Raw genomic sequence first — 11,647 nt, forward strand, 5'->3', positions numbered from 1 at the left:
TCGTGGAACAATATGAGGGCGTCGTCAGGATACAATTCATCTATCATACGATACTAAGGCTTCCTTGCTCGACCTATTTCAGGTTCTCCACTTTCCAGACCTTGATGGCAGCATCAGCACCAGCAGAAGCCACCTTGGATGACCCGGAAATCCATGCCACTCCGGTAACACCCTCCTTGTGAGCGTTCGTCACCTGGAGCCAGTCGCCAGGGCTGGTCAAGCTCCAAACGAAAATGTTCGTGTCCACAGAGCCACTCACCACATGAGTGTTGCTCTCATCCCAGGCAAGGGAAGTAACTCGGGCAGTGTGCGCCGTCCAGCGGTCAGTGACCAAACTGCCATCAGCAACCTTGTAGACAAGAATGCGGCCACGAGAATCACCAACTGCAACGAGCGAGCCATCATTCGAGAAGGTCAATACAGACACAGGGTTTTTGCCAGCCTTGATGTCTGTCTTGGGAGAAAGGCTAGTGCTGGACACGTCGCAGATCTGGACAGACGCATCTTCGCTGCCGACAGCCGCCACGCTTCCATGAGCCGCGACAGCAGAGACCGGCGACTTCGGTTTGTACTCCCCGGACTTGCTTCCATCGTTGTAAATCTCAACACTTTTCGAGGTTCCTACCAACACGGTCGAGTTACCGGCAGCAACGCCCACTGGTTGACCAGATAGCTTGGAGGAGCTTCCAGTGTATGTTTTCGCGCCAATGTCAATGGACCGGACGGTATCGTCCCAGGCCACACTGTAAATCCTACCAGCGCCCTCTTGGGTGGGTGCGAGGCCTGCGATATACGCCGTGTGACCGGCCCCTTCCGCTTCTTCGGCGAGTCCCTTGGAAATGTCCCAACTACAGACTCTGCCGTCAAAGCTGCCAGACCACAGAGTTTGACTGTCACTGCTGGACCCAAACTGGTTCAAGGAAGTGATATTCTTCTGGTGACCCTGGATAACCTGCCTGGGTTCAGGCGTGCCTTCGACAAGGTAATTGAGGTCACCGCTGAGCGACAGACTGATAAGCAAGCCGTCGCTTCTGCCAGCAGGCCAAGTCACACCAACTTGCTGGTCTCTGATATCCTCTCCGAATGTCCAGCTCTGCGAAACCTTGCCTGCCTCAGCATCCCAGATCTTGACGGTCTTATCACCGCTCGCTGTCGCGAACTTCTTCGAGTCACCCGACCAGGAGACACCAAAGATGCTTCCCTTGTGCTCCCCCTCCCCAATTTGGCCCTTGATCTCACCAGTTTTGCCATCGTAGAGCCAGATCCGTCGGTCCGCGCCGACACTGACCAAAGTAGAGCCATCAGGGCTAAAGGCATTTCCGTAAATATAGTTGGTATGTTTCTCGCGGATTGCATTATTGAACTTGAACGGTGCTCCGTGGTAGAAGACAATTCCCATGTCGTCACCGCCAGCGGCTGCTCGCAGGGGTCTCTGTTGTCTAATGGAGACCGTGTTGATTTGTTGCGTATGTCCCATAATCTCACCGACGGTGTTTCCACTGTCCCAAGTAATGCAATGTCCGTAGCGCTGCTTTCCATCGCCAACGGCAATGATGCGCTGGGAATCACCGTCCCAGGCCAGGTCATTGATTCGACCATTGACAATGCTGTAGTCTCCCTTTGTAATTCCGTCACCAACGCAGTCCCAGACTCTGACTACACCACTGGCATCACCACTGGCGACATAAAAACCGGAGGGGGAGAAACGGGCGACTGTCGTGTTAGACTTGTGCTCGGTATACTGTCTCGCGATCGTGGGGTTATCGATCGACCGGACGAAGATGGATTTATTCGACTAGAGAACGAGACACTTCAATCAGCATATCGCATTTTTAGAAATCAACCGCTACACCAGATAATCTTTCGTACGGCATAAGCAAGACGTTCACCCTTGGCGTCCGAGGAGAGTTGGGTGGGTTGACCTCTCGTCGTGGAGGGGCTTGCGGCCCAGATGGACTCTGCATATGTCAGACCATGTGCATGAAGAGGGGAATAAATGTATTAACATACCGTTGGTAATGGGCATGTTTATACCAGCAACGTTGAAATGTTCAGAAATGAAAGTCGGAGTATAAACAAAGGAGAAAATGGGCAGGAGAAGGAAGGTTGGTGTTTACTTGTTGTTATATAGACTCCGGGGAAGGTCGTCGGCGTAGTGGGGAAGCATCACGACGGCAGACCGAGTTTCAGACGGAGGATCATCCCCTGTAGTCCGGCCACTAATGATGCTGTGAAATTGCAGTGATTGATATATAATAATCATACAATGGCAACTGGGCGAATATGTAGATGTCGATGGCTAATAGTACACTCGTGTTCTTCTCATTTCTAATCCGTCCCATAAACAAAAACAGCAAAGACAGAACTCCATGCCTACACTTGGTATTGATTCGTGACCTTCCTCCAATTTTTCCCTTTTTATGCCGTGCGAAAAACCACCCGTCTTAGTATACATTGTTGGAGTTTCCGTCCAGTCTCGCCTTGGCCTCTGCAGCCAAAATCTCCGGGTGTCTGTGAACGCTGGGCATAAGTCCGAGCCCGATGGCCCTGCGGATGGCTTTTGCAATTTTGCGCTGGTTGACTGGTCGTAGACCGGTTTCGCTGCGGTGTTTAATGCGTCCCATGGGCGTCATATACTCAGACATGATCGAGAAGTTCTGTCACGGCATTCCCAGTTAGCCAGCCATTCCATTCCCAAGGTTCTATATAACGAAGCACATCTGTCGAGAGGAGAATATACCTTGTAGAGATCAAGAGGATTCTTGTCTATGGCGTCAAAAGCATCCGTAGGCGGGCTGTGGCGCACCTTCCACTTCCTCATTTGTGCCGGACTGAGGTCATGCGGCGCATAGACGTCTCCTGCCCTCCACTCGCGAGTCTGAAATCTTTCCAATGCCCTACTCTCGGCCTGCTTCTTTTGTTCCTCAGCTATTCTGGCGCGGTTCTGGAGTGCCGTACTGCGATGGTATGGTTTGGGACCTATTTTGGAAAGTAAGTCAATCATTCAGCACAGGACGCTGGCTTCCGTTCAGAAGTTCGACATACCCCGGGTAGGTCTAGTAGCACTTTGAAGGTACGAGATGGCGTCTGCATTTGTTGAATTCCATCGACATGTCGACAAGGGCGCGAAGCTGGCGCCAAATGTGCGCAACGGTAAACGAGTGAATATGTTGAGAGCCATCGTGCTCTGGTAGCGATTCAGGTAGAAATCACCTTCCAGAAAGTAATTGATATAATTGGGGTTCAGCAAGATGGTGAAGTCGGAGGCCAGAAGAGTGGAGAGCGGATTCTCGGAGGATTTCTTCTCATCGCGCCAAGACCCGTGCTCTCTGTGTTTCTTCCCTTTCCGCCGCAATTGGTTTTCCAGCAGCTCACTTTTGTCCCAACGAGGGCCGCTCACAGTGCCTGCTCTGGTTGCTAAACTGTCATTTGTGCCTTACTTTCATTAGCCGCACCGGAGTTTGGTATACAGTCGACTTGCGTTGAGAATTGACCCCGCCGATTGGTTTGAATATCGCCTTCCGACGCCGAATTGGATGACTACGCACTTTTGCAGGCTGCTAGCAGCTAGGGAATATAATATCAACATGCAATCCCATCTCACAAAACGGGTATTTCGAGCGATTTTGAATAACGAGCCGCTACATTCGTCGAGATGCCGCTACCGTCTTCTACACACGATTCCCTCACATAGAGCTCGAAGTCTAGGCCTGCCAAAGTTCAACCATGTCCAGCGACGAGGACTGTTCGCATTTAATATGAAACCGCAAAGTAGCGAACCTCAGGCGACAACACTGCAATCCGAAATTGGTCTGAAGACGATGAGGGATCTATTGCGGTCGTTAGAGGACAAGAGCCGGGGACCAACAAACGATGTCATTGCGAAAGCTTTTCGAGAGTTCTTCGCGGCGCGAGCGGATACCCCGGGGTTTATTACCGGATTCCAGGGACGCCTGCTTAATGTGACATGGGAGCACCTGAATGCTCAACAGCAAGATATGGAATCGAGTGATTGGGCGGCGGTATTTTCTACGGAAAGTCTGGAGAGTGTATTATTCGTCTTGTCCGAAGCAACATGTTTGCCCGCATCTCGTGAATCCATCCTCAACATAGCACACTCGGTCTTTCTGGAGCTCTGTGCGGATCAGGGATTTGGTCCTAACGAGGTTAGCCGGCCTGCACTCACAGCCTATGTTAACCTGGTGTCTTCAAACGGCGAGCCTGAGCGAGCTCAGGAGATAGTCGAAAAGTTCTGGGACAAGCTGCAGAAAGCCAAGCCGTCTCCCTGGCTTGCGGTCATCAAGGGATACGCCGTTCAAGGTGGCCGAGCTGAAATCAAACAAATCCCAGCAAGACTTAAGAAGCATGGCAAGCAATATGATGCTGCGACCCAGGAAGAATTGATTAAAGCGCTCATTAGAGAAAATATCTGGCCTGCCGTGCAGGCACTCTACGAGTGCCCTGTATCGAGCGGCAAAGAAGAGCCTACTTATGCTACGAAGGAAGCTGTGATTAGATACGCGCTTTTCAGATCCAAAGTCACTTTGGCACAGCCGATCTTCAACTCGCTTGCGCACCGCCCTATTGCGGAGACTATCAACATTAGTTTGCTCTGGGAAGCGGCCCAGGGTGGTAACGCGTTTGACATCTCAGAGAAGGCCAAAGCCTGGATCGCCGGAAACCCAACTGCACATCTTACGACGTCGTGCCTAAATGATTTGATTCGCTTTGCCAATGTTATGGAAAACCCGCAGCTGGCCACAGAGTTCTCCACTTTGGCCTCGCAATGGAATCTTGAGCCAGACTCACAAACCAAGATGCTGCAGCTGGAAACTCGCGTATTGGCTAAGGATGTTGACGGGGCACTTGAGCTTATGCGGGAACTACCTGATCTCGACGCTGCGGTATTTGAGCATCTGCCACTGATGAATAAGCTCATTACAATGCTCTGCTGGTCAGGTCAGGAAGACGCTCTATTTAACCAAGTATCCGGCCTTCTGGACCCATTTTTTGAGAACAATGTACGCCTGGAACCCAAAACTCTCGCAGCATTGACACATCTGCTGCTTAACCGACGTGACTGGGAGGCTGTTTCGGAATTGCTTCGTCCACGTCTTGGCGCCCTTGATTCGGGAGAAGCAACTGTGGTCCGGGATATAGTCATAAAATACATCCTGGATGCCAGTAAAGGCACTGACGACGTTTGGGAGGTGTATAACCTTCTACGGCTTGCATTCCCCGAAACGGGGGTGAACAGGCGGACCGAAATCATGTCCGCCTTCTTCGAGCGCAACAGAAGTGACCTGGCTTGTCTAGTATTTGGTCATATGCGTCAGGCGGAAAATCCGGGACAGCGGCCGAAACCTTTCACCTACGCCCTATGTTTGCAAGGAATTGCCCGTGCGGCCGATGCGAAGAATCTAGAACTGGTCCATAATATGCTCAAACTGGATATCGAAGTCGATCTCAACACCCAGGTACGGAACGGCTTGATGCTTGCATATGCGTCCTGCGAGATGTCTGAAGAAGCTATGAAGATATTCCGTGAAATCCTCGCATCCGAAGAAGGACCTACGCATAGGACCATTGGGATTTTCTTCAAAGCTTGCGAAAGCCACCACAACGGAGTTCAAGAAGCTATCAAGATGATGCAGAAGGCAAAGGATCTGGACATCGGGATTGACCGCCGGATGTACGTGACGTACATTGTAGCGTTGGCTGCGCATTGCGAATTCGAACTTGCTACGGAGGCTATCGATAACATGTATGCTGAGACTGGTTACAAGCCAAGTCGAAAGACGTGAGTATTTACATCTTCTATTCTTTAGATTACAACGCTAACAAGAAACCAGAATCGGTCTTTTCTACAACGCGATTCCTTACCAGTACTGGAAAGACGAAGTCGAGACATGGGCGAAAACCAGCTATCCGGAACTATGGGACCATCTAATGGAGCTGAGTCGCTCTGAACACGAGGAAGGATTGAAATTCGATAAGCTCTCTCTTGAATACCTTGTATAACGGGATCGGATGAGATCTCTGTGATGTACATATTACTGTATCTGTATATATTAACGGCAAGGTTCCGATGAGTGACTGCTCACAGCATAACTATTGCTAATTCTTCCTGGATTCTATATACTAAACGGTTCATCCAGCGCTCCCCTTACCACTGCTTCTTGCTTTTCTGAAGAAATTCTGGTGGCTATCATTTACAGAGAATCAGAAAGTGCTTTCGGCCAATGCAATACGTATGGCCTTACTGCCGGTATACAGGCCTTCAGTAACTTGCGGTCTCATGTTGGATCCCCAATGATGCCTATTTCCGTACAATGCTACAGGTTGTCATCGCCTGGATGGTGGTTCATTTGGCTCATTTGCTCCCATTTGATTGCACCCGAAATTGAATATTATATAGCATAAAATATCATTAAATAAAATGGATATCACAAAGAAAAGAAATTACTGCAACCGTCGAGCCCCAGCTTCATGCGCCAGAGTATACTCAGTGGTGACTCGAATAGCGAGCGGAGGATTCTCCCCTGGCGACCCCGACCCCCTCGACCCAGTCCCAGCTCCCTCCTCATCATGCCCCCGGGCATGGGTATCATCATTATTCAAAATCAACTCCTTACTAGCAGTCGACGCCCTCTTCCCATCGCTATCCCTATCCCCCATCGTCGTGGTCGTCGGCACATCGTGCAACTCGACATGCCCAGTGCGATTACTACTAACCAACGACGTGATATACGTCTTGGTGTTCCCAGAAGACTTCGACCCAAACCCATTGTACCCCGACGACGACGGTCCCGTATAATTATACTGCTTCCCGCGATTACTAGACCCGATCCATCGAGTGTTCCGGAACAACGGCTTGATACCGGGCAACGAGACGACGATAGCAGCGACGAAGCACTCGCGATTTGCCCAACCCAGGGCGATTCTGAGCGTTGTCAGGGATTTGAGCGAGTAGTAGGCACGAAGAATGGTGCAGATCATGATGAAGATGCCGGAGGAAAACATGGCGGTGAGGATTGCCTTGCGGTGCAGGGGGACTTGGAGTTTCACGAGGATGGGGATGGGGATTAGGATGATGATAATATCGGAGATGACGTTCATGATAGCGATGACAATGTAGAGTGGGCCGCGGATTGTGCAGGAGTCTGTTTTTGTGGTCAGCTCTAGGCTCTTTCTCTTTTTGATATGTGGTTGATATGTGGTTGGGTAGGGACGTACCTCCGGCGTAGGGCTTGATCTGCCAATTACGAGTAATCGGGGTGCAGATGCAGATATGCGTCAAGATGCACACTAGCCATGTCAAGAAACAGAATGCTGACGCGGCCCAGACTAGATGTTGTCGTCGAGTTCCTTGTCTATCTCCTGTCAGTGACTTAGGTTTTCATCCCACGAAGAAGGGAACGTACGTGAGTTTGTTGTATAGACAGAGCAAAACACCTTTGAGGCACCAGATATAGTACATATACCAGATCCAGTTCATGAAAGCCAGCTTCGAACCGAGTTCTAGTTTGGACACTTGGCTGTCTGGAACTTGCATTGCGGTGACGGTGTTGAGACCGATGTTATTCCCGAATACGCCTGCATACAAACGATCAGTTTCATATCGCGAGTTGATAGAATCGGGTCTGTGTAGCATACCAAGCAAGTATATAATAGCGGTCTGGAGAGTAAAGAAGATCTGGATTCGCCGACGTTAGAGCCAATGCTTATCTCAATGACACGAGAAATTCTCACAATAGCCATGACAGCAAACGCATCATCCAACTGCAGACTGCAGACTCCAGCCATTTTCACTCGGGCAAAGAGCCGGAGCAGCAAGAAGCAAGTGCCAATTGCATATTCTGCAAAACACTCGGCGACCTGGTTGTAAGCCATGTCTTGCAGGTACAGCAGAATATCATTATCTTCGACACGGCGTTAAGGACGGTTCATTAACTTATATGGAATGTCTCCATATCTTGTATGGATTGGCGGAAAGATATACGGAGTACCATATAATAATATGGATAGTCAGCGTCTTTTTGACATTCTCTACGAGTACGTCTTTGTTTTCTTTTTCGTCCCTGTTCTATTGACAGATCGAAATTTCTCCTCTGGAATCTATATCCATTTACTCGTCCCGCCATGAATCCCTGTCACAGAATCCAGGAGACAGGTCCCAGCCGATGTCCCAATATAGCAGAAAGACCGGATTGTACCCTCCATCAGCACCGTCCAGAACAGCAATTGTAGCAGGATAGCCGAACCGGCCGATTGTGATAACAAAGCTCATCACATACATAGTACATCAGAAAGCTGACATGGCCCAGCAAACAATCGTGGGATGTTATCTATCATTTTTTGACTCGCTGTCACATGAAGTTTGGCTGCCTTTTTGACGGCAGCGCACGGTATAGACTGATCGATCGATGGTACGTCTCAGATTCATTCCCTGCTCAACTCCCTATATGAATACAAATAAACGACGGCTGCAGGGATCTCTTACTGGTTGATCTTAATCCGGTCTGGAATTGTCGTTGGGTCAAGTGGAACTGTCAATGCTCCTGTTTCCATTATTATATCCTGGTGCATGTGCCAACGGTAAGGATTTTGATGGGTATGCCGGTACATGACTTCCGGACCCGCATTGTCTTCTTTGTCTTACTTTTCCGGCATTGTGCATTGTCAAGGAAAGAGCTAGGATATGGGCAGACGAAGGAACAAGGAAGAAAAGTACCTGATGTGATCTGCGCAGCGCCAGTTAAATGGCAAGTTGGGCCGAGTGCCAGTGCCCCGGTACTGTTTGCACCTCAGACGGAAGGGCTATGTCCCGTTTGTTTGATTCCAAGTGTTCGGTGTGCCCTGGACTGCACGGCAGGAGCAATAATACGTTGCGGTATACTCTGTAGTACACTCTAAGTAATATAAAGACTCTAATAGTTTGGTACGTAGTGTTCCATTCCAAAACAACAGTATCACTTTGCAACACGATAATGACGCCAAAAATCGCCCTCATCACCGGAGGAGCCAGCGGCATGGGCCTTGCGGTGGCCAAATCCCTCGCAGCCCAAGGATCCTGGCATGTCCATCTGCTCGACATCCATCCCGATCGAGGCAATGAGGCAGCCATAGGCCTACATCCTCATGCGACCTTTCACAAAGTCGATGTATCGAGCTATAGCGACCTGGCAGCGGTTTTTCAGAGAGTTTTCCAGCGGCACCGTCGGCTCGACTTTGTTTTTGCCAACGCAGGGATCATCGAGAGAGCGAATTTCTTTGAGAACCTGCCGCAGCAGAATACGAAGCAAGTACCGCCGGAGCCGAAGGACCTGCGGGTTATCGGAGTGAATCTGAATGGCGTTGTGTTCACGAGTTACCTGGCGATGCACTATTTCCGGCGGTCCCCTGACAAGGGCAGAGGATGCAATTTGGTCATGACAGCGAGCTGTGGAGGCCTGTATCCTTCGCATTACTCGCCGTTATACACTGCTACGAAGCGTGGGTCTCCCTGGTCTGTTCTATATTAAATCGAATATTCCCCGATGATAGATCACATCCAACGGGCTAAACCCCCCAAACAAGCAAGACAAGCACGAGGGAGTACTAATTCCCGAATTTAGATGGCGTGGTCGGACTCATGCGTTCCATTGCAACTCAATTATGGCAAAACGACGGCATCCGGGTCAATGCCATCTGTCCCGGAATCGCACAGACCGATCTCGTCGATGCTCAAGGATGGGCCAGTTTCCCTCCTCACCTGTTCATCCCGTTGGAAACAATTGCCAGGATTGTGCTTATGCTCATCCGGGCAGATGATGGGGGTACGGATCACGGAATGACCGATGCAACGGGCACGTTCATTCCTGCGGCACAAGGGTACGGCCGTGCGGTGGAGATCTCGGGGGACAAGTTTTATTTCCGGGAGGCTCCTGAATTTTGCGACGAGGGGATGCAGGCCATTATGGCGGCGACGGTGCTGGAGAATCAGGTCGGAGGCGTGCTGAATGGTACTTCTCGTACAAGTAAGCTGTAGTGTTTAATGAAGATCATTGGATATCCTGGTAAGCGACATAAGCGAGAATTATTAAAGGATTCCCGGATTGAACTGCCGGAACTTTTGCCGCCTGCGCCGCATGAAAATGAAATGAAACGAAGCAAGAGAAAAAAGCAATTGGATGCATGGTACTTTCCAAAGCACTACAGGATAAGTTTTCCAATTTAGCATCGGACCAATGCGGCCCCGTTAACTGTTATTCTTATCCGGCATTGACTTCGCGGAATGGCCCGTCTGTCAAACAAACCCTAGTTTAGTGGGCCCAAAGGAACGCCGGCTTCGCTTCCAGTTGGCGCTGGCCATCGGGTGATTTCTGTCAAATAAATGCAAACGCACTCTGACAGCTATGTTTTGGTATTCATTCCGGATCCTTCCAAAGTGAATATGATTGTATTATTATGTATTTGTACCGACCCGAAACTCAACTGACACATAGTAAAAAAAATAAATAAAAATGAAAAAGAACATTACGGAATTGCATCCTGCAGCCGCGAGTCATCCCCATGCATCATCCGGAATAAAGGCTCCCATACGGTTACTGCCCTCTTCGTAACCAGCCCATTGCCGTATTCCGGCATCGGGTAGAGGACACACCGGTCCCCGGAACATTCGAGCATTTCACCCGCCATTCCTGTCGTGTCATCCAGGAAGGTTCGGAACGCGCTCAGGACTGTTTCCATTTGTGTTACGCTGATATTCTGTTAGCGATATTTGTACGATTTTTTTTTTTTTCTAAAGGCGAACTCACCACTGTGGCGTGACTGCTGCGATCATCTCCGGTGGCACAATCGGTGTCGCTACAATTCCTGGAAGGACGCAGTTGATCAAGATGTTCTCCCGCTGCTTAAGCAGCGGCGCAACGCCTCGGACGAATTGGTTGACAGCTGCTTTTGCACCGCAGTATTCCGGATACGACGGGTGAGGAAACATGCCTCCAACGCTGCTCGTCACCACAATCTTCCCGCCGTGTGGCTGATTGAACTTCATGAAATGTCTCGCCAGCTGTACACCGTAGATGACACCCTTGTAGTCCGCATCTGTACAAGATAGATCCGGCTCCGGAGGAATGTCATCCACAGTCTTTTCGTGGGATCCGTACAGGTAGAACGACGATTGATCCACAACCGCGGCATTGGGAATGAACATATCGATCTGTCCCCAGATTCGGTGGACATCGCGGAAGACCTTGGCTTGACTCTCATACTGCGACACATCTGCTTGGAAGAAGAAAACGTTGGGTCCTAAGCTGGCTGCCAGAGCTACTCCAACATCTCTGCGTCGGCCGACAATGGCGACTTTCCAACCTCTGACAGCGAGGAATTTGGCGACTTCGGCTCCGATGCCAGACTGCAGTGGTATCCGTTGTCAGTAAGCTGCATTAAATCGAGGTAAGACAGACCGACAGTGGCACCAGTGACAATGGCAACTTGAGTTTCTCCTCCCATTTTCTGTAGTAGTTTATCTTTCAATCACTGGACGAAAGAATAATGATTCGTAAATTGGTCAAAGACTAGCAATGTTAGCTAGAGATATTAGCTCAAGAAATCCAGAGACAAGGCGGATAAAAGAGATTCATCCGCTCTGTACTCCGTAATC

At 49.9% G+C, this 11,647-nt stretch overlaps 6 protein-coding genes across 6 annotated transcripts; 2 read left to right on the plus strand and 4 right to left on the minus strand.

Moving 5' to 3' along the window:
* Window positions 1–73: 73 nt before the first annotated feature.
* AIP1 (WD40 repeat domain-containing protein) lies at window positions 74–2,026 on the minus strand (the record flags this gene model as incomplete). Its single annotated transcript, XM_043283607.1, has 3 exons — window positions 74–1,795; window positions 1,870–1,958; window positions 2,011–2,026. 3 exons carry the CDS (start codon window positions 2,024–2,026, stop codon window positions 74–76), a joined length of 1,827 nt encoding a protein of 608 aa, XP_043140870.1.
* A 418-nt stretch (window positions 2,027–2,444) lies between these two features.
* Window positions 2,445–3,181, minus strand: ACHE_80258A (mitochondrial 37S ribosomal protein bS18m; the record flags this gene model as incomplete). The annotated part of the gene is made up of 3 exons (XM_043283609.1): window positions 2,445–2,657; window positions 2,741–2,979; window positions 3,046–3,181. 3 exons carry the CDS (start codon window positions 3,179–3,181, stop codon window positions 2,445–2,447), a joined length of 588 nt encoding a protein of 195 aa, XP_043140871.1.
* Window positions 3,182–3,536: 355 nt separating this feature from the next.
* ACHE_80259S (putative mitochondrial respiratory complex I chaperone (Cia84)) lies at window positions 3,537–6,021 on the plus strand (the record flags this gene model as incomplete). The annotated part of the gene is made up of 2 exons (XM_043283610.1): window positions 3,537–5,800; window positions 5,853–6,021. 2 exons carry the CDS (start codon window positions 3,537–3,539, stop codon window positions 6,019–6,021), a joined length of 2,433 nt encoding a protein of 810 aa, XP_043140872.1.
* A 441-nt stretch (window positions 6,022–6,462) lies between these two features.
* ACHE_80260A (uncharacterized protein) lies at window positions 6,463–7,893 on the minus strand (the record flags this gene model as incomplete). The annotated part of the gene is made up of 5 exons (XM_043283611.1): window positions 6,463–7,163; window positions 7,237–7,373; window positions 7,425–7,596; window positions 7,657–7,696; window positions 7,753–7,893. 5 exons carry the CDS (start codon window positions 7,891–7,893, stop codon window positions 6,463–6,465), a joined length of 1,191 nt encoding a protein of 396 aa, XP_043140873.1.
* Window positions 7,894–8,610: 717 nt separating this feature from the next.
* PRX7 (short-chain dehydrogenase/reductase Prx7) lies at window positions 8,611–10,030 on the plus strand (the record flags this gene model as incomplete). Its single annotated transcript, XM_043283612.1, has 3 exons — window positions 8,611–8,893; window positions 8,950–9,495; window positions 9,618–10,030. 3 exons carry the CDS (start codon window positions 8,611–8,613, stop codon window positions 10,028–10,030), a joined length of 1,242 nt encoding a protein of 413 aa, XP_043140874.1.
* Window positions 10,031–10,518: 488 nt separating this feature from the next.
* Window positions 10,519–11,496, minus strand: PRX6 (short-chain dehydrogenase/reductase Prx6; the record flags this gene model as incomplete). The annotated part of the gene is made up of 3 exons (XM_043283613.1): window positions 10,519–10,741; window positions 10,800–11,398; window positions 11,455–11,496. The coding sequence occupies 3 exons, from the start codon at window positions 11,494–11,496 to the stop codon at window positions 10,519–10,521; spliced, it is 864 nt and encodes a 287-aa protein (XP_043140875.1).
* Window positions 11,497–11,647: the final 151 nt, after the last annotated feature.

This window comes from Aspergillus chevalieri, chromosome 8 (assembly GCF_016861735.1).
Source record: "Aspergillus chevalieri M1 DNA, chromosome 8, nearly complete sequence".
Taxonomy (NCBI): domain Eukaryota; kingdom Fungi; phylum Ascomycota; class Eurotiomycetes; order Eurotiales; family Aspergillaceae; genus Aspergillus; species Aspergillus chevalieri.